At 43.3% G+C, this 19,231-nt stretch overlaps 1 protein-coding gene across 9 annotated transcripts in view; it reads right to left on the bottom strand.

Moving 5' to 3' along the window:
* The window catches only part of DIP2C (DIP2 acetate--CoA ligase C (putative)), a 1,026,208-nt gene that overhangs the window by 343,697 nt on the left and 663,280 nt on the right, over positions 1 to 19,231 (bottom strand). For all 9 annotated transcript variants that reach the window (XM_078663289.1, XM_078663292.1, XM_078663288.1 and 6 more), the window contains one exon: positions 3,322 to 3,441. In XM_078663289.1, the coding sequence (XP_078519415.1) occupies positions 3,322 to 3,441 (120 nt within the window). The remainder of the gene's footprint in view (positions 1 to 3,321; positions 3,442 to 19,231) is intronic.

Below are 19,231 nucleotides of genomic sequence, written 5' to 3' on the forward strand. Positions count from 1 at the left end.
TCTGTTCAATTGCGTGATAGGGGTGCCTGTGAAACAAGACGGAGGGAAGGCAGAGAAGGGGAATGGGGGAGGAGAAATGCGACACAGCGGGCAGGGGAGGGGGACGAGCGGGGAGAGCGGCGATGAGGGTGTGAAGCAGCAGGGGCCTATGAAGTGAAGCTAAGCTTCACTTCAAAGGCCGTGAAAGTTTATAGCCCAAAAGCGCTCCACGAAAATGCGACCATCAACAACATACTTAAACTCGGCAGTCATTGAGAACCTTAAGGAACAAGAGATAGGACCTAATGAACGAGTGGATAACATTAAATAAATGTACGCACGGAGACAAAGTGAAATAATGCGTCACCAACACGTACCTGATAATGCAGAGCGGCCTGGAAACTGAAAGTACGGCCAAACAGCCATGATTAATTAGGGGAGGAGAAGCTGCAGAGCGCACGCTGGGCGAAGCCCTTCGATGTGCTGTGCGGCCGTTAAAAAAAATGCAATTAGGAGGGAGGGAGGCTGATGCACGTGCTTGTTTGGTCACGTGATTCACGTGAACTCAAACAAAACCGCAGCAAGAAGCCCTTGGTTTGACGAGGATTTTGAGCACTTGAATTCTCGCTCCGCTCAATGCGCTTGCGCGCATTGATAGGTCACGAGACCTAAACATACAATGCACAACGGGATTAACAGGCAAACCCCAGTTTAGGCAATGCAACCGGTGCATCAAACTGAGAAATGAATACTAAGCATTTATTTCCTTAAACTGAAACCAATTTCATCCAGAATAATTTGTCCTAAAGGAAACTCCTTAGCGTTCAGTCTGAAAACCACAAGTCTCCTTCAAACAATAACGTGACTTAAATCATCTCACGTCAAAGTATGTAATGTTATTCCCCATCTTGATGGTTAATCATGGATCATACAAGACTGACTATGCTTCACAAACACATCATACTGCCCAGGCATGAAGCCTTGAGCCTCCTTCTACAGAGGTGAAGCCTAGCTTCATTGTGTATACGCTCAATGTACAATAACCAGTGTAGAGCCTGATTCTTAAACACCCTCATCGGATTAAGTGGAAAAGTTACCTGCACCGGCTTATGTCTATGATTCGTGAACATTGCCAACTTTTACGAACTTTTCAAAGAAATCCAAGAGTACTACTGAGAATCTGCAGCGGTACACCTGTGGATAATTATGACTTCATTACGGTATATGTATCCATTTCCACACACGGAAATGCCACACTAATGTGCATTTTTTTTATCACTTTTCTCAACCAGCTTGTCTGGAAATATATATATATCTTTTTTTATTTTAGAGAAATATTCTTATCCTTTGAGAAACCCCTTTCCTTACACCACCACTAATGTTGGTGTTGAATGCTCTACTCAGCAAAGAAGAAATTAATTTAGTGGTGCCACTTAAGAGGAGTGAATCTGACCAATTTCATATTAGAAAGATGCCTGGAACTATTGGTAAATAACCACAAACTTAAGAGTCTGTGGATGTTGACCAACTTTTCCTTGTGAAACCAACACTAAATAAAGTGCCTGTAAACTTATGCCAGATTTCTCAAACAGCAATTACACCGCTGTCAGAAATGTTTGAATGGTAGGTGCCATGTATCACTCTCAGTTCCGAGAATTAGAAGTGCAATTTTACTCTGGTAATTGCTGGTATTTGCTGGTTTGTGACCCACTTCGAGAACAAATAGATTTGTGAATCGAACCAGTAAAATACTAACACATTGTGATAACTCATAATTCGCAAATGCAAACTCTTCCGTATATCTCTGAGCAGTGTCACATTCAGGCTTGACATCTGATGTCCTCAAAAGGAAAAAAGAAAGCTCCAAGCTTTAACAAAGGATTTCACACCTCAGATATCCTCTATATCAAAGAATTACCCTCCAGCCTTCCCCACATCACAGCTTAACAATCAAACGCCTACCGTCTAGATGGTTTTCACAAATGATCTGGATCTTATTTTAGGTTAGTAGATTTTCTGCTGCTGGGATTCTCACTTGAAATTAAGATGATCACTGCCCTTGTGATCTTGAGTTTGGACTACATGAGAGCACTCTTCCTTGGTGCACCCAGCTATCTACTTTACAGCCTACAACGGATCAGTGCAGCACTACACACCCTGCATAGGCTTCCAGTTCCAGGAAGAGTCTCCGCCAACCATTCAAGCAACAAAACTCCCCATCAAAAATATAATACAGAATTAAAAGCCCAATGTACAGTGAACCTCACCTGATGGATACGCTTTCTCAGTCAAAATTGCAAAACCTTCAAACAATGCTCATATAAGAAATCTCCTTCAAACAATGCTCATATAAGAAATCTTCACAACCACCACGCTTTACCCACAGAACTGGAGACACTTCACCTGAGCCGTGTAGCATCATGATATGCATAGCCAAGAGTATTATGCAACAGCTAAAACAGAAGATGTGTCTTAGCAGATCCCAGCACTGCACCATGATAGGAGCACAGATTTCATCCTCACAGAGAACCACATGCTAACACTACCCAGACCCGTATTTCTCCTCACTGCTATGCGGACACCATGCTAAGAACCCGCTAACCTTTACACTTCTTCCTCTGCACGCAATCACTGCATTAAGCGGCTACATTCCCGCAGTAATACAAATGGAGTACTTCCCCAACAAGCTCTGCACAAAGCTTCCTTTAACACGCTCTCGCAACCAACAAATGCAACAAACAACAAAGTGATGAAGATGCTTGAATTATCCTCAGGCACTGGCATGACTTAGAATTAGCAGGTAATGTTAAGCTCTGTGAGGGAATAGCACGATTTGTTCCCTCTATTTGATTATTTCAAAAAACACAACAATAAGGAATACAAAACAGAAAACCTGACCTTGACCTAAACACCGTAATACGACTACAATGAACCAGAATACTAGATTCAAGAAGTATGCTGACTCTGAGGGTTCAAAAACACATGGGATCTGATTGAGAAGCTGGGATCTGATTGAGAAGCTAGGATTTAAGGATACAAAGCAAACAACAAAAAAGGAAAAGGTCCTCAGGAGAATCTGCAGGAATAAGTAGGTTGCCTGATGCCTAAGGCCTTTCCAAACATCTTACGAACTACACATTGTGAGAACTTTTGGCACTGTTACAATTATACACAAAGTGTGTAACACTGTAATACATGGTAGCAGCCATCATCGGGGAAAAAAGGAAATAAAAATTGTATTGAAAAAAAAATGCAAATCAAATGCGCACACGAAGCAAGAGCTATTCAGACTGCAGACAAATAAGCTACATATCAATATGAAGAAAAAGTGTGCTGAATTACCTTCCAACAATTCCTCAAAATCATCTACAAAAAACTCTCGTAATGGAGGTCGCTTCGGCCGCTTTAACGTATTGACCAACTGCTGAATTTTAGCCGACACTCTGCTACTCACAGGAACCCCTGTTGAGGAAAAAAGCAGACATTAATGAGCAAAATCATAAAAGAATCTGCTCAAAGTTGAACAAATGCTTATCAAAAGGCATCAGTACGTTTTTGTGTTTATATGCTGATCTGCATACAGGGCAAGTATACAGAGTTTATCAACGTCTTTGCATTTGAAGAGCTATGAACAATTAGTCCAAAGTGCACAACAACTAGAAAGCAGATAATGACGTCCATCATAATAGAGATAAACAGCCTGAGAAATTGTTAAACAAACATTTTGAGAAAAATGCAGAGTTTTAGTTATTCTTTCAACATAAGCCTGAATGATTCCTTCAGCAGAGATTCTTTAAGAAAGTTCCAGCACAGTATTTTCACCAAAGGTTCTTTAGCTCGTTTCAAATAACCAACAGATACGAATTCCAATTAGGTCTGGTAAAACTTTATGCTCGCATACATTCCCACTACTGCCTTTCACATAATATTTTTTTTATTTTTAATCTGTCAGTTTTGCTTTTTCAATTTTTTTTTGCCCAAGACACGGTTTTGAAGAGAATATTATATGTGGGAACTGTAAAGGTGAGGTGTGCCCCAGCCAAGAGTCAGTTTCACTTTGAACTACTCTCCAGTTGATAACTCACCTGCCTGTATGCCCTTGCAAAAAATTGTCACGCAGATCCCCAGGGTTATGAATGTTGTATAATACACCAAGTTTCTGTGAAAATTACTTCTAAGCATTCTACTAAGGACAAGAGGGCACCCTGGAGCAAGATACAAAAGATAATGTACTTGGAAAACAAAAATGTATTTTTTGGTAATCAAAGCATTGAACCAATACTTCAGGGTTTTTTATTTTCTGTTACTTATGTGCTGATACATCAGGTGGTCAACCCAGGCACATGTGCACCAGATCCTTGACAGATTTTCTGAATATCCACTCAATAAAAGTTAAAATAGAGCTACTCTAAATGAAAATCAGTTGAAATCCCTAAAATCTGCCTTAAATCGGTCCCTCCTATGATAATCTATACTATCTTGGCCAGAAAGTACTAAACCTTAATTAAGACATATGCTTTGCAGATATCTGCTATAGATGAAATACAGTAGAAGCTTTATTTTAAAAACGTTAACAACTTTTTAAATCTAAATGTATCTAAATTAAATCCTACAAAAGGATGTGATAGTGTGTTTTCACTAAGCCAGAAGAATGTCTATTTCACTGCCAGGCTCAGTGAAGGAATGCATCCCCCAACAATTACCAAAGAAAGTATAACCTTTGTGTTTTAGATAAAGAAAGTTTAGCCTTGCTAAAAATTACTAGTCTAGGTCAGTAACGAATTGGACCTCGGCCCTGGTGGAAAATGGCCAAATACAACTATAGAGCCAAGTGAAATTGTTTATTTTTTGCCACACTGCCTTTAAGTAGCTTTTTCATAATGTACGTTGATCCTTCCACGACAAGGCATATTCCACAACCAACACTTCACATTACAACATGCCAAAAAACCAAGGTGCAAGCTAAACTTGTACTGAAAATAATAAAAAAAAATCAAATCAATGAAACTTGGCCTAAACTTTATCTTAAACAATTCAGATAACCAACCAAAGTTAAATTACAGTCGATCCTAAAATAAATCTCTCTCCTCTGGTAAAAATTTTTGTTGCTCTTGTGATCAGAATCACATCAGAATCGCAATTTCTGTCCACATTTCCTACAGGTACTCATGACTAGCATCGTAGAAGCAGGCTGTCCAGTTGGTTCATTATATAATATTATTGTGAGCCCGTCTGCTGCCGTTTGTTTTGCCCTCCGCTGGGGGCTGGACACGATCCTCCCAAGGATTAACGCTGGGACCTGGCGAGTGCTGCTCTACACTTCCCAGCAACGCTCATGGCACCTGGTGCAAGCCGCCAACGACATCGCCGCGCCAGGAGGCGCCTACTTAATCGCCCACGGTCTCCTGCTGCGGTAAGATCTTCAATTAACTTTCAGTGACTTGGCATTGTCCATATGTTTTTCATATAATTGGCAAGTGTCCTTTGATTTGACTTTGTGCCTATCAACAACCTTTCACTGCAGCAAGTTGTCTATCAAGGTCCCTGGATTTATTGAATAATTCCTGGTAATTTGGACTAAGGATCGTTCCAAGCCTTAATGTTAAAGGGCAATATTCATGTAAGAACTAAACGAGTAACTTTGTGATTATTATATTTATTGCTCTTTGGAAGATTAGGAGCTCCGGCCCTTGTTGCACATTGTATTTTTAGTATTTATTTATAGTACTTAATACAGGTTACGTATAGGTTGGCTATAGTTTCCACTGCTCACTTTTTATCTAAGTTTTTAAGCTTATACTCTTTAATCCCTTCCAAATCCCAATAGGAATAGATCTAATACCCAAGTAACTAGGACCACCAGAAATTGTGTGGGTGGCAATGGGGAAAAGGAAAGCATCAGAGGTATTGTCGGGAAGGAAAAAGAGAGCTAAGACACATAAACCCGCTAAATCTGTAGCTGATAACTGCACCTTAGCCGCTATCGATGACTAAATAGAAGAAGTGGAAACTATGCTGGCCAGTGGAAAGGAGCTTAGTACTAAGGGTAAAAGCAAAATTCCATCTTTCTTTAGCAAAAAGGAAAAAGTGACTGCCATAAGACCAAGTATTCCTACTATTATGGTTCACAGATCTCAAAATATGACATCTTCACAATCATTAACTACACCCTTATCGGAGAGAACACCCAGCTGCTGTGAGTTAACCTCGCCTGAATCGGGTAATATACATAGGACACAGGGAAGCCCTACTTATAGGGAGATACCAACTATAGAGTGGTCTAATAGATACTCACCTTTAGCACACAACCTGGAGGAAATACAAGAAAAGCAAATTACACAAACAGAGGGTCACAGACATCCCATAGGCAATGAGAGGGTAGTAGAAACACAAACGCAACAATTAGACACTTATACACTTGTGCTGGATCTTTGCACAAAACTAAAAGCAGTCCCGGAAAAGGTTATGGTAATCAAAAGTATGATTGAGGTGCTAACAACAAATTTACACAAAAACCCAGTACCTGAGGTTAGTGTACCGGAGGTGGAAGAACATATGAAGATAAAACCTCATAACACCCAGATAGAAAACACTTCAGATAGAATCCCACCCTGGGCAGCATCGAAATATTCATCCAACCAAGGAACAAACCAGAGTAAACACAGGACTCATATACCATACTCTCCACCTAGACCAAGGCATCCAGTGACTAATGCATACAATCACTCTGGATTGCCTCTCTTGCACCAACATGCACAACATAAAATCACATACCTAGAAGTTCAATCTGCAAAGAGGCAACCTCAAGCCACCCAAGGAAATAGTGAGTTGTATCCAAATTTTGGGCAGGAGAATAGGGGCCCTCAAAGGAATCAGGAATCACACCCAATAATCCATCATGCAAAGAGGGGGCAGCCGAGTGGCTAGAACGTCTTTTTCACTAATGTCCCAAGACTAAAACAGGGTGCTAGGAAAGATAAGGACTCCCTCATAAAAAAGGGTAATTAATTGGATCAGAAATAACCGACAGTGTCTTTCTGTAATAAGATCCGATATATAGACTGCGGGCGGTTGCATTAGAGGGGGGGACTTGGACGATATAAAACTAACACTGAACTCAAAAACTATCGCCGAAAATTTAATAACCATGAATTTAGGAATGCACTCCTTATTCAATTCTAAAATTAGCCTCAGACAGAACAAAACTAACTTAGATAGACGTAATACTGCCACACAAGCTAGGGAGGGCTCAAATAATCTCAAAGCTGTAGACTGACTGAATCAACAGTCAAGACAGAATCCTACAGAGGGGGGTATAACCATTTTGACAGCTGGGAACCAACGCTTAGTAGACCCGGATGAACAACCCATCTGGGACGCATACCATAAAAGAAAAGATCTTGATGGAAGAAAGATAATTAATATCTCTGAGTCGGGTTGGATTACACAATTATTCCCAATTGCCCGGCCAATACGCCAATCTATTCCTCATCGGGAGGTGTGCAGATAGTCTCTTGTAATATAGCTGGACTCCCGAAAAAACGTTATGAACCTGATTGGCAGGATTATATTGATAACTTCGATCTCTGCCTTTTCCAGTACACTGGGGCAAGGGAGCCGTTATACAAAGTCAGCTACAGAACATTCAGCATAGAGGCTCAACAGTTAAGCAAAGGTAGAAGGTCAGGCGGCCTAATAATTTGGGTAAAAAAATCACATAAATGCAACCATAGAAATTGTACCAACTGATTCAAATGATATCCTGGGGTTAAAATTAATTTTCCCAAATAGGTCCCGGATGCATATTTTTAATATATAGAAGACCAAGGGAGCGTTCAAAAGAATCGTCGAAAATTCAACAACTGGAAGAAATGCTCGATTCTATCGTACCAAATGGGCCCATTATAGTCGGGGGAGATTTTAATTGTTGCTACAAACCATTCTCAGGACTAGACACCATCCTTGAGGAAGAAGATTTGGCAATGGGGATCCCGCCACTCAGAGTAGAAAATATGGTGGGGTGTTCTGTCTCTGCAATGCAAATATATCACTTCACCATGGAGAAAGGCCTAAGGTCTTGTAATGGCAGATTCCCCCTCAGACCTCGAATGTTTAAAAACTTTTTCAAGAGGTCACTCTGTATCCCAAATAGATTACATTATGATAAGTGTAGCTTACTGGGCTTATGTACAGGATTTTAAAGTTGATGTCAGGAGAGAAAGCGACCATTTCCCACTGTGTTTACACCTGGTGGGAAAATAGTTTCTGACACATCCATCTCCACAAACTAAAACACGCGTAGAGATCGTACTGCCCTTAGTAAGTAATAATAGAAGGGCAGTAAAATGGCCAACTTTAGTCGACCAAGTTGAACCCCTCACCAAAATATATAACTTCAGTGATCTTCTAACTTTTTTTAAAAATCAAGCCTTGAAAATATAACTCAGATTCACCAGATGGTGCTAGAAAACATAAAACCTTATATGACCAAATCAAAATCAGGGAAAACTAATCATAAGGATAAATCCAGACCATCTAATACTTGGTTTAATAAATAATGTATAGTGGCCAAATAACGCCTCATTAAGGCGATTCAATCCAAAGAGATGGCTGTGATCAGACAAGAAAGAAATGTATGTAATAAAACACTGAAAGTAGCCCGAAGAAATTGGGAAGATGCCAGCTCGGAGGACCTGATAGTAGCAGCCAAGGCTGGTGATCAGTCCATGTTTTGGCGGAATATAGCCCATGGTAGTAAAACAAGCAATCCGACAGAAGACTACCGCCTAGACCCCTCTACATTTGTATGCACCTCCAAATTTGGTAGACAAAGTTCCCGTAGGTAGCATCGAGGGACTGTTGACTCTAAATGAGCTTGCGTCATTACACTTTAGCATAGAAGATACCACACTTGCGATGGCGGCCATCAAGTCATCTAAAGCTCCAGGTCCCGATAAGATACCAGGGGACCTTTTTAAACATGCCCCTGAGGTATGGGCGCCATATATAAACCATCTATTCAACGCAATTGCCAGGGGACAACTAATTCCAGAGTCTTGGAAGGGAGCGGAGATTGTCCCGATCTAGAAGAAGGGCAGCAGAGGGGTTCCCGCTAACTACAGACCTATAAGTCTGATAGATATATTACTTATTATCTTGGATAAGTTAAACAGCTGGATGAATGAAAATGATGTACTTTCATCTTGCCAGGCGGGCTTTAGAAGGAAAACTAGCATGATAGATCAAGTGTTTAGACTTGTAACTATAGCCTGGAAATATACAAAGTTGAGACCTGGCCACTTATATGTCGCCTTTATCGACCTAAACGCCGCATTTGATTCATTCCCTAGAGACCTATTATGGATACATTTGTTACAACGGGGAGTACCTAATGAGATTTTAATTAAACTGATTAGGCTTCATGAGAGCAACTTCGCAAAAGTCAGTTGGGGTAAAAGGGGGAAACTCACGGAGGAGAAACCAGTCAAGAGAGGTGTGCGTCAAGGATGCGTCCTGGCGCCAACCTTGTTCCTTTTACATGTTAACGACATGGTCCAGTTTCTCCAAAAATCACAACATGATTCCCCCAAACTTGGAGGGACTCACATTTGTGCACTAACATTTACATATGACACAATTCTGTTGTCCCAAACCCCAAAGGGCTTGCAAAATCTTTTAAACTCACTAAATGAATATTGTAAACTAAAAGGCCTGGAAATCAACCCTGTTAAAACAAAATATATGGCCTTTAAAACCCCACAAATGTTTTAAAAATAACAGTGCTGAATGGAGTGACCCTTGAGCGTGTCTCTAATTTCGTTTATCTAGGGGTAACCATTGATTAAAAACTTTCATTGAACCCACAGATAAAGTAATCAAAATCAATCTTATTGCAAAACTCTGCTCCAATAAAAAAACAACAACATACGACTATGACAAAGGCAGTCACACCAGCCCGCGAAGTTTATAAGTCCCGAGCGCAAACCACAGCCCTGTATGGTTCAGAACTGTGGGGTGGGGAAAATCTCTTCGCTCTAATAGTGGGGAGAACTAAGGTTTTAAGAAGATTTGTGGCACTCCCCCAAAGCACTCCCTTGACTCCGCTAATATATGATCTGGGTATAAAACGACTTGTACACAAGGCAATCTGGATGACCCTATCATACCGGCTCAATCTGGACCACCAATGAATTAGAAACATATAGAAAAACATTGAGTGAATTATTGATACTTGATACTTATATTACTTTCCCAAGGTTGGCACACGTTCACAAGTGGTTCTTTGATTTAAGCCTGGGCAGATTCTGGGAAAACCCGAGCCTGCTGACGCCCGACAAAGCAGGAAATCAAAACCATTTATTGGAATTTCATTTGGCATAGTCAATTTAAATAGTACATCAGGAACCCTCACAACCCAATACCTGATGTTCAAAACAACTCCTTATTTTGAATCATTTTTGGATGATATTGAACCCCAACTTGCAAAAATGCTATACCTGAAGTTCCGGTGTGGTGTGCTGCAGATAAAAACCTTTACATCAAAATGGGGACAACAACAGAATGGAGATAAAGATTTTAAGTGTACGCTGTGCCATCTGGGGTCAGGGAGCATATTGCCCATGTTTTATTCTTCTGCCCCAAATATGTAAACCCAGGAGAAAATGGATAAAACCCCTAGGTAGAAGTTTGAACATCAGAAAATATAATGATATGTTGTGTATACTAAAAATTATAAAGATATATATGCTATTTTAAATAGGGGTATTCCTAGGGATTAGTATCCAGGTATTAGGATGTGTATTAATGTGGATTTTTTAAGGTATATTTTATTGAGTCCTAATCATAATGAATTCCTTGTTATCATCGAAGTATTGTCAATACTTTTAATAGCGTATTTTTAATAAGTTGCACATGCAAATTTGTACTTGCCAATTGTGGAACATATTGTTAAAAGTTGTATATGAGGACCGACATTTTTTACACCAATTTTACTGAAGACTTCTAATTGTGTAAATGTAGCGTATGACATAAAATCGTGCCAGCGTATATTGTAAATAATATGATGACCAATGTATTATAAGTGCTTTTAGTAAGGTCAAGGAAACTTGCACTTGGCACTTTATGGAACTTAATGCTATAAAATTGTACATGGGGAACATAAACTTCTGAGACAAAATCAATTGAAGATTTCCAACTGTGTCAATGTAGCATACTGTTACACAAGTTTGCTGCTGTTAACTGTAAATATTACGAGGATCAATGCACTGTATTTTATTCAATAATGTTTTTAGTATTTTAATCCTTCTGTGATGAATCGAATAAAGTACTTTTGATGATGATGATGAATATTATTGTGATTTGTTATTCTTCCTGATCTGGAAATACATATACCGTGGTTGGTATTGCACAGCCCTTCCTGCATTGAGAAGCTCGATGCAGGAGGGACTCTTGGACTGCGACAAAGAAGGATGCTCAAGTAATTAATATTGCCAGCAAGTAATCTGAACGTTGCCTCTTTATGAAATTGCTGCATCACTTCTTCTACAGTGTTCTGATCTTTGGCTGCAGGCCCAGAGTTACATAACCTTGAAGCGCACGTGAAACAATCTGACATTGAAGTACCTTGCCAGTTTTTAATGTTTTTGATTTAATTATATCTTCTACATAGCAAGCCATTCTGGTCAGGTTTAGACACTGATTTGGAAGGAGTGCAACCTTGACATCCATGATTTGATATTGCTTAACTAAATCAAGAATAGCCGTAACATTCACCCCAGCAGGGCAATTCCATACGGACTGCCTCTGCTAAACTGTTTACTGGCACACAACAAAAAAACAAAGATAATTATGCCTGATCAACATGGATACTTTGCGACCACTAATATTAGAGATGGCAAAAATCAGTGGCAAGAACCCAAGATCGATGGACAATTTTTGTTAGACTAATAATGAATAATAAACCGGTTATTCACCATTAGAGTAATAAAAAAACGGAGCACCAGGAACTGAAATTAATGTTTTATTGGTAGATGAGGCAAGTGAAAATGGTTTAAATACATGTTTTGTGAGTGATTGTAGGCCAGTGTGATACAGAGAGGCGGGTGCATGTGTGAGCATGTTTTTTAGTGAAAGTTAAGAGAAAATCACTTATAAGTAGTGGGTTGCAGCGCAAAGGATGTGTAAGTAAGTGAGAATGAGTGAGTAAGAGACTGAGTAAGGGTGGGCGACAGAGTGAATAAAAAGAAGTGTGAAGGAGTGTTAGAGCGTGAGTGAGACCGTTAGAAGTGAATGTGTTTCAGAGTAAGACTGAATGCAAATGAGTATAAATGACTGAGGGAGTCCGAGTGAAAATAAGTGAGTGAGTAACAATGAAAGAGTATGAGTGAGAGCAAGTGCGTAAGTATGAGAGAGTGTGATGGAGCAGAGTTTTTTGAAAATAAAACCAGCTCGGATTGAACCCTCAGTAACATTTATTAACAAGGTGTTGTGAAAATGTATTAATAAACTTTAAAATAAGGGGAAAATGCTTTTGCGCATACGTAAACTAATGTGTGTACTAATGCATGAAACTAGGGCGCATTCTGTAAGGCTTTAAGAAAAATAATGACTAATGCTGCTTTTGTGCATGTTAATAAAACATTGCTAGGAATAACACAGGTTGTGTATGGGTTAGTGCAATGCTGGGATGATGTGCAATAAAATTACATTTCAAGAAAAAAATAATGTTATGTGTTTGTTTTTACTGTGGAAAAGGCGAGTATGGGCCTACTTTCCTGCATGCCAGTTTGGGGTTAATATGTGCTAGAAGAAATAAAAAAGAATAAAAATGGGCTCATAAATTAGAGCAGAGAACGCAAAAGCCCTTCATGGTGTGCAGACTGACTGCCAAACTTTAGAAGACATTTTTGATAAGCAAGTGGAAGCGATGCAACTTCTTCACGAGATGGCGGAGGCAAACAAAGAAAGCGTGAAAGACTTGATACATGTGATACACTTCAGGAAATATGTGCTGTGTTTGTGTTCAAATTTGTTTCCTGGGTTGAATCTGTCGTAATGCTGAATGTTCAAGACAATGAGACATTTAGTAGAGATTACGCAGAGGGTGGTGTGATAGAACACCCCCGTTCTTAGCCAATGAGAGTCGGAGATTATACGAATACTGAAACAAATGTGAGTTGGACATTTAGGTTTTAGGGTATAATTGGGGTACCCTGGGGTGTGTGGTTTGAGTAGGTGTTGGTCAGCTAGCAGGAAATCGCCCCTGTCATCAGTTTGCTGTTTCCAGATAAAGTCCTACCTGCTTCCTGATCCCGATTTCTGACTTAATGTTTGCCACTCGATTCTTCTTGAGGGGTCCCACTGCCCTTCTTTGGCCAAGAGGGTAGATTTCCCGGTTTCTTACTTGGGTTAATATAGATAACTATTTCAAATTTGCATAATGATTTGCAAATGTATTTTGTCTCTGAAACTTTTCTCTTTTCGCCTATCCACTCCTTCAATGATTTATTATTTCGCTATGAGTTTGTTTTTGTACATTGCTAATATATTTTCACTGTGATAATCCATGCATTATATAACAAGTACTTGATGAGCATTTTTACTTCACAATATTTACGATATATTATAAAATTTACGCTGAGTGTTATTATTTAGTAGTATAGATAAGTACATAATTATTGTCATCAACTACTCAACTAATAGGTCTGTCGCCACAGATAATACATATTATAATGAGAAATGCAGGTTCTGTAATGTACTTTGGTAAGTTGGGTATAAACTTACATCACACTGACACCCAGCGTGAAAGGATCAGTTGGGTAGTATAAATGGGCCTATGTTTGTGAAAAAATATTGATCCCTGATTGCTGGATCAAGTGCAAACGAACAAGGGTAAGCGTGATTGAGAATAAGAGTGAGTGCAAGAGTGACTGAGAACGAATAAGTGAGTGAGAAAACACGAGTAATAATGAGGTGGTGTGCTTGCAAACTTGACACACTGAAGTCATTCTTGGCTTGTAGCAGCAGAATGAACCACTAGCAATGGATACTGCAGGCAATTATTAGCATGACAGATGCCTGTGACAAATTACTAGCACAGGCACACTGAAGGTAATTCTAGGCAAAATGGGCGCCAGTAGTAAAATACTGGAAATGGAAAGAAATTCTTGGTATATGGGGTACCAATGGAATAATGCTGGCACTGGCACATTGGAGACACTTGTCATAAGGGAGGACAAAAGGGGCATTTGGGGGGAGGGTGTCAACCATGACATAATGCAGACTCGGACATACTAAAGGTAATTTTTGGCTTAAAGGCCTTGGTGAGCAAGTGGCATCTTACGCTGATGACACACATTCCTCAGGTTACATAAAAACGCTCCCAATTCCTTAATCAACTTCAAGGCATGCCTTTCAACTGTGTTCGAGTGGATGCGCTATACAAATCTGCAGTGCAGGGGAGGAGCCACGCATGGAACCAAGATGGAAGCGTGAGCTCCGTGCTCCCGAGACCCCAGCCGCCTTCGGGTTAATCCTGCTCTCTATCCTGGGCCCTGCGCCACTTATCCTGTGGCGGAAGAGGAGCGACGTCCTGCGCGGCAACTCTCGTCAGAATCCGAGGTCAGGTTCCCGAGATAAGCCGCCCGCAAAAGTGAGGCCTGGAGCTCCCCTAAGCTGGGACCTGGAGTAGACCCGGTCCTCGGCTGCAAAGTCAACAACAGCGGGAGCAGGAGACTGGAATTTACCGGTCCGGCCCCGCCCGCGGCCTTGAATCGGCCCGAAATTGCGGCGAATTTCGGATGGAGGCACCCAACAGACACCGGTAGCGCCTGGGTAGGGCGGATGCACCACCAATCGGGCCACATATGGAATTAGCTGGCTGCAGCAGGTGCTAACAAGGCTGGAGATACGAGACGATGACCCCCCAGAACACACAAGATAGCGCAGTGGAGGACATTGGCAAGCGAGGCGCCTGGGACTGTGGTGATGTAGATGAGTGTGCATGGTGAAACACGCAGGAGGCGCACTGTTGGGGTTTGGGGGATCGGCGCCCTCTGAGAGACAATGACGGGCTGGGCTGTGTGAAGAGCTGCACTGGACAACCGGCAGGAGACAGTCAGGACCATTGAAGGCGGTGGGCTTGAAATGTTGGAGGGCTATAAGCTGCTTGAGTGTACTGCACTGGCGATGAGAGCGTGGGGTAACTTTTGCGATGACTCGAGGTCCTGGCGGTGAATGGAGATCGGAGTGGTGGTGGTTCGCGTTCCTCGTCAGGTGATCTTGACTTTTGGAGAAAGAAGGTGCCACAATATCCTGATGTGTTATTCCTGAGGGGGTGCCGCACGTCCGCGAGTGGGAGAGATTGTGCGTATGGACTTAGTCACCCTCGGACATAGAAGTCCGCAAACTACGTCTAATCGCGACAGCAGATAACTGATCCCCACACAGAGACATGAGATAGAGGCCCCGGTGCCTTAGGGGTGAGAGACACTCACAGGGATGGCGACGAGATTTGACTCCGTTAAGGCAGTATCCAGGACATCGAAGGGGATGAAGCAGGTGCAATCTAACAAACTCGACAAATACACAATGCCTAAAGGGTCGCCGGTGGAGCGTAAGAAGGCTACTGGGACGGGTGGAGGCGAGCTTGATGCCCTGACTGAGCCAACGCTAACTGATGTCATGGCTGCAATAAAAGGGGTTCAGGCTTCCCTCGGGGGAAAAATTGAATCTATGGACAATAAACTGGATGCGGTTACGATGGAAGTGAACCTGATATGTGCAGACCTTACCAAGGCTAATGAGAAGGTGAAGTCGCTTGATATCAAAATCACTAGTTTGATAGACGACGTGGCGGAACTGCAGCAGGAAGTGCGTGCCCTTAAGGCCTCTCGTGACTCCACAGACCGTAAGCTCAACGAGTATGAGGGGAGAGCTCGGCGCAACAATGTGCGTATCCTTGGGGTTCCCGAAAGATCAGAGAATCCCGCGCCAGACTTGTTCATAGAGGGCCTCATCCTCAACGATCTCAAACCAAAGGGTCTCAGCAATTTCTTCACCATCGAGAGGGCCCATAGAGTGCCAGGAGGGAAGCCTAGGCCAGGAGCACCACCTCGCCCGATGATCGCCAGACAGCTTAATTTACGAGACCGGGACGCTATCCTGCAAGCGGCGTGGATGGGGGCTCCACTGCGGTACGAGAACACAACTCTTTCCTTCTTCCCAGACTTTACACAGTGCAGAGGTTAAGACAAAGTTTCCTCCCAGTTAAGAAGAAGCTACGGGACAGGGGACTGCGATACGGTATGATGTATCCGGCTCAGCTGCGCGTGGAAATTGATGGAAAGGCCTGGTTCTTCGACAATCCGGAAGTGGCATCGGACTGGCTTGATAGTAGACCTGCGGCCGAGGCCGAGGGACAAGAACGTGATGAAGGAGAGGAGAGAACGGAACAGTAGGATTAAGGGCCTGGGTTTGGATACATCTCTGAGACACTTCGAATTGTGTGAAGCATTTTTTCTGCCGTCTCTTATTGATCAGGAGAGCTTTCGTTGTTTTTATATTGAATGCAGGGCGAAGGAAGTCACTTTGGGGGTTGGGGGTAGGGGCAGGGCATTGGTTTCCTCCTCACTACTACTTTTAGTTATCTAGTTGGGGGATATGGGGCGAAAGGCACACTGCGAGTTTGGTATGCGCATTCGCCTTATGCAGGGAGGGGGGATGGAAATTTGGGGCGGTGGAATGGGTGGGTTTTGAGATGTCTTTTGTTGTAGGATTTTTTGCATTGTTGGGTTTATTTTTGGCTGAATTAGTTTTCTTTTTGCATCAGGTGACAACATTGCAATTAGATGCTAGTGGTGTGGGGTAGATGTCACGTACTAGTCAGGGATCGGGGATAAATGTGTTGAGCTGGAATGTCAATGGTCTGGGTGACAAGATAAAGACAGGGATTGTGAATCAGCTAATGAGAAGACATGCCCCGGATGTCGAATTGTTGCAGGAGACACATCTTGTCGGGAATCGATGCATGGCCCTCCACATGGGGGGGTTATAAACTAGTGGCACATGCTGAGTTTACATCGGGGTCTAGGGGGGTCGGTATTCTAACAAAGAATTCCTTTCTGTTGACAGTTCAGGCTACTTGGTTGGACCAGAGAGGCAGATATGTAGGTGTCTCGGGGCAGCTGGGGGGGAAGAACAGTTACCTTCCTGTCAATATATGTACCACCAGGCCTTCAGTCAGATACTTTCAAAGATTTGAGTGCCGTTTTTCTGCCCCTGCCCCTGGGTCTCCTGGTGCTGGGGGGAGATTTTAATGCAGTACTCGATGAGGGAATAGATAGATTTCCGGCACGCATGCACACATCATCGCAGGGGTGGCTCCCGGATTTCCTTGAAACGCTGGGGTTGGTTGATAGTTGGAGGGTACGTAATCCAACTCAGAGGCACTTTACTCATGTGTCCGCCGTACACAACAGCATGTCCAGATTGGACTACAGATTGATACCGGCGGCTATGGCAGACACAGTTAGAGAAGCACGATACCTTGGCAGGGGCATCTCAGATCATTCCCCGATGTGGTTACAGGTCGAGTTCGGGCAGCCAGTGGTTGCTCCGATTAATGCATGGCACCTGTAAGATCTGGCCACTAAAAAGGAGATACTCCGGGCTTCGGAATGCTATTTTCAAGAGAATGTGGGCACTGTCGACTCGGCGCAGACACTGTGGGAGGCATATAAAGTGGTGCTGAGGGGTGAGGTCCTCTCCTTGGATGCGGGCAGGAAGAAGAAACACCAGGCAGAGGTGACCAGGGTGGAGGTTGATGTGATAAGGTTGGAGGAACGGGTTGCTGAGTCTGCCGCTCAGGAGGACCTTCACCTACTGAAGTTAAAACAAGATGAATACAAGGGCCTCTCCAGGGAAAGAGCAATTCTTTATAACCATGATACAAAAAGTCGAATACACGAACATGGAGACAGGTAAGCTGATTGCTTGGTTAGAACATGGGGTGTGGGCCTCTAGGTTGCTACCGGAGCTAGAGGGGTCGAGATCCGACAGAATAACAGACCCGCAGGCAGTGGCAGATGAATTCTCTGAGTATTTCAAAGACGTATATGCCTCGGTCGGTGGTTTTACAGAGGCCAAGAATGGCGAAATGATTAAAGATAACTGCATGCCGAGCTTGTCTGAGGACAATAGGAAATATCTACACTCCTCTTTTACGGATGATGAAGTTGCGCAGACGATTAGAGGCATAAAATCTGGGAAGGCAACGGGTCCAAATAGGATACCAATAGAACTGATTAGACACTGATTAGATCTCCCGAGGCTCTGCCGGGAGCTACAACGCTGCTGAGGCGCGGCGCAACTTTGCTTTTAGAAACCACGAGACTCTTTTAAATTTACCTTGCCTTCATCTTGCAGGGGCTGCGCTCTGGACATCGCGCATCCCCTGACGCCTCCTGACTCCCCTGCCGGCTGCCGCCAGAGCGCCCCACGCTGCTCGTTCCCTCACCCTCTGACGGGCAGGTCACGAGGGCGGGGACGGGCGTGCCCACCATCTCGGGCTGCTCTGTGGTTGGCGGGGCTGCTCCTCTGTCCCTCCACCCCCTGCCACGCCCCCTCTTAGACCCCCTCCCATGTGTCCCTATATTACAACTTCCCCTCATAGACGGCGCAGCGGCGCGCGAAGGCGCGCCGAAGTTGCGCCTAAGTTGAGCCCGTCTGCGCCCGTCCGCGGCCGACCGGGGCTAGGGGCGCGTTACTCTGCCCCGCTTATCACCTATACCCCGGTCCAACTACGCCGCCTCCAGGGACCCTGGCCCATTGCAGCCTCCATTTGTTCTCACATTTCCTCCCTTGGTCTATCCCATGCTGTTCCCCCGCACATCCCCCTTCCTATAGCTGGCCCTTCTCTCTCACCTACATGCACCACTCACCCTACAACCTTCAAACCTTTAACAGCTTTTTATCTTAACACTCGGTCCGCTGTCGCCCATACGCACGAACTTTCGGTCCTGCTGGATCTTCATACCCCAGATCTTCTTTTTTTAACGGAGACCTGGTTCGGCGATGACTCCCTCCCCGCCCTACTGGCCACCTTACCGGCTACTTACTATGCCCTCCGGGCAGACCGCCCTTCTGGCAGAGCTGGGGGCGGCGTGGCGGTCATCGCACGCAACGATCTCCCTTTTCAAACCGTGTCCTTGCCTGACATTGCAACCACTGAATACCTGGTTATCCGTACCACCGC

Source organism: Lissotriton helveticus, chromosome 10, assembly GCF_964261635.1.
Source record: "Lissotriton helveticus chromosome 10, aLisHel1.1, whole genome shotgun sequence".
Classification (NCBI taxonomy): Eukaryota; Metazoa; Chordata; class Amphibia; order Caudata; family Salamandridae; genus Lissotriton; species Lissotriton helveticus.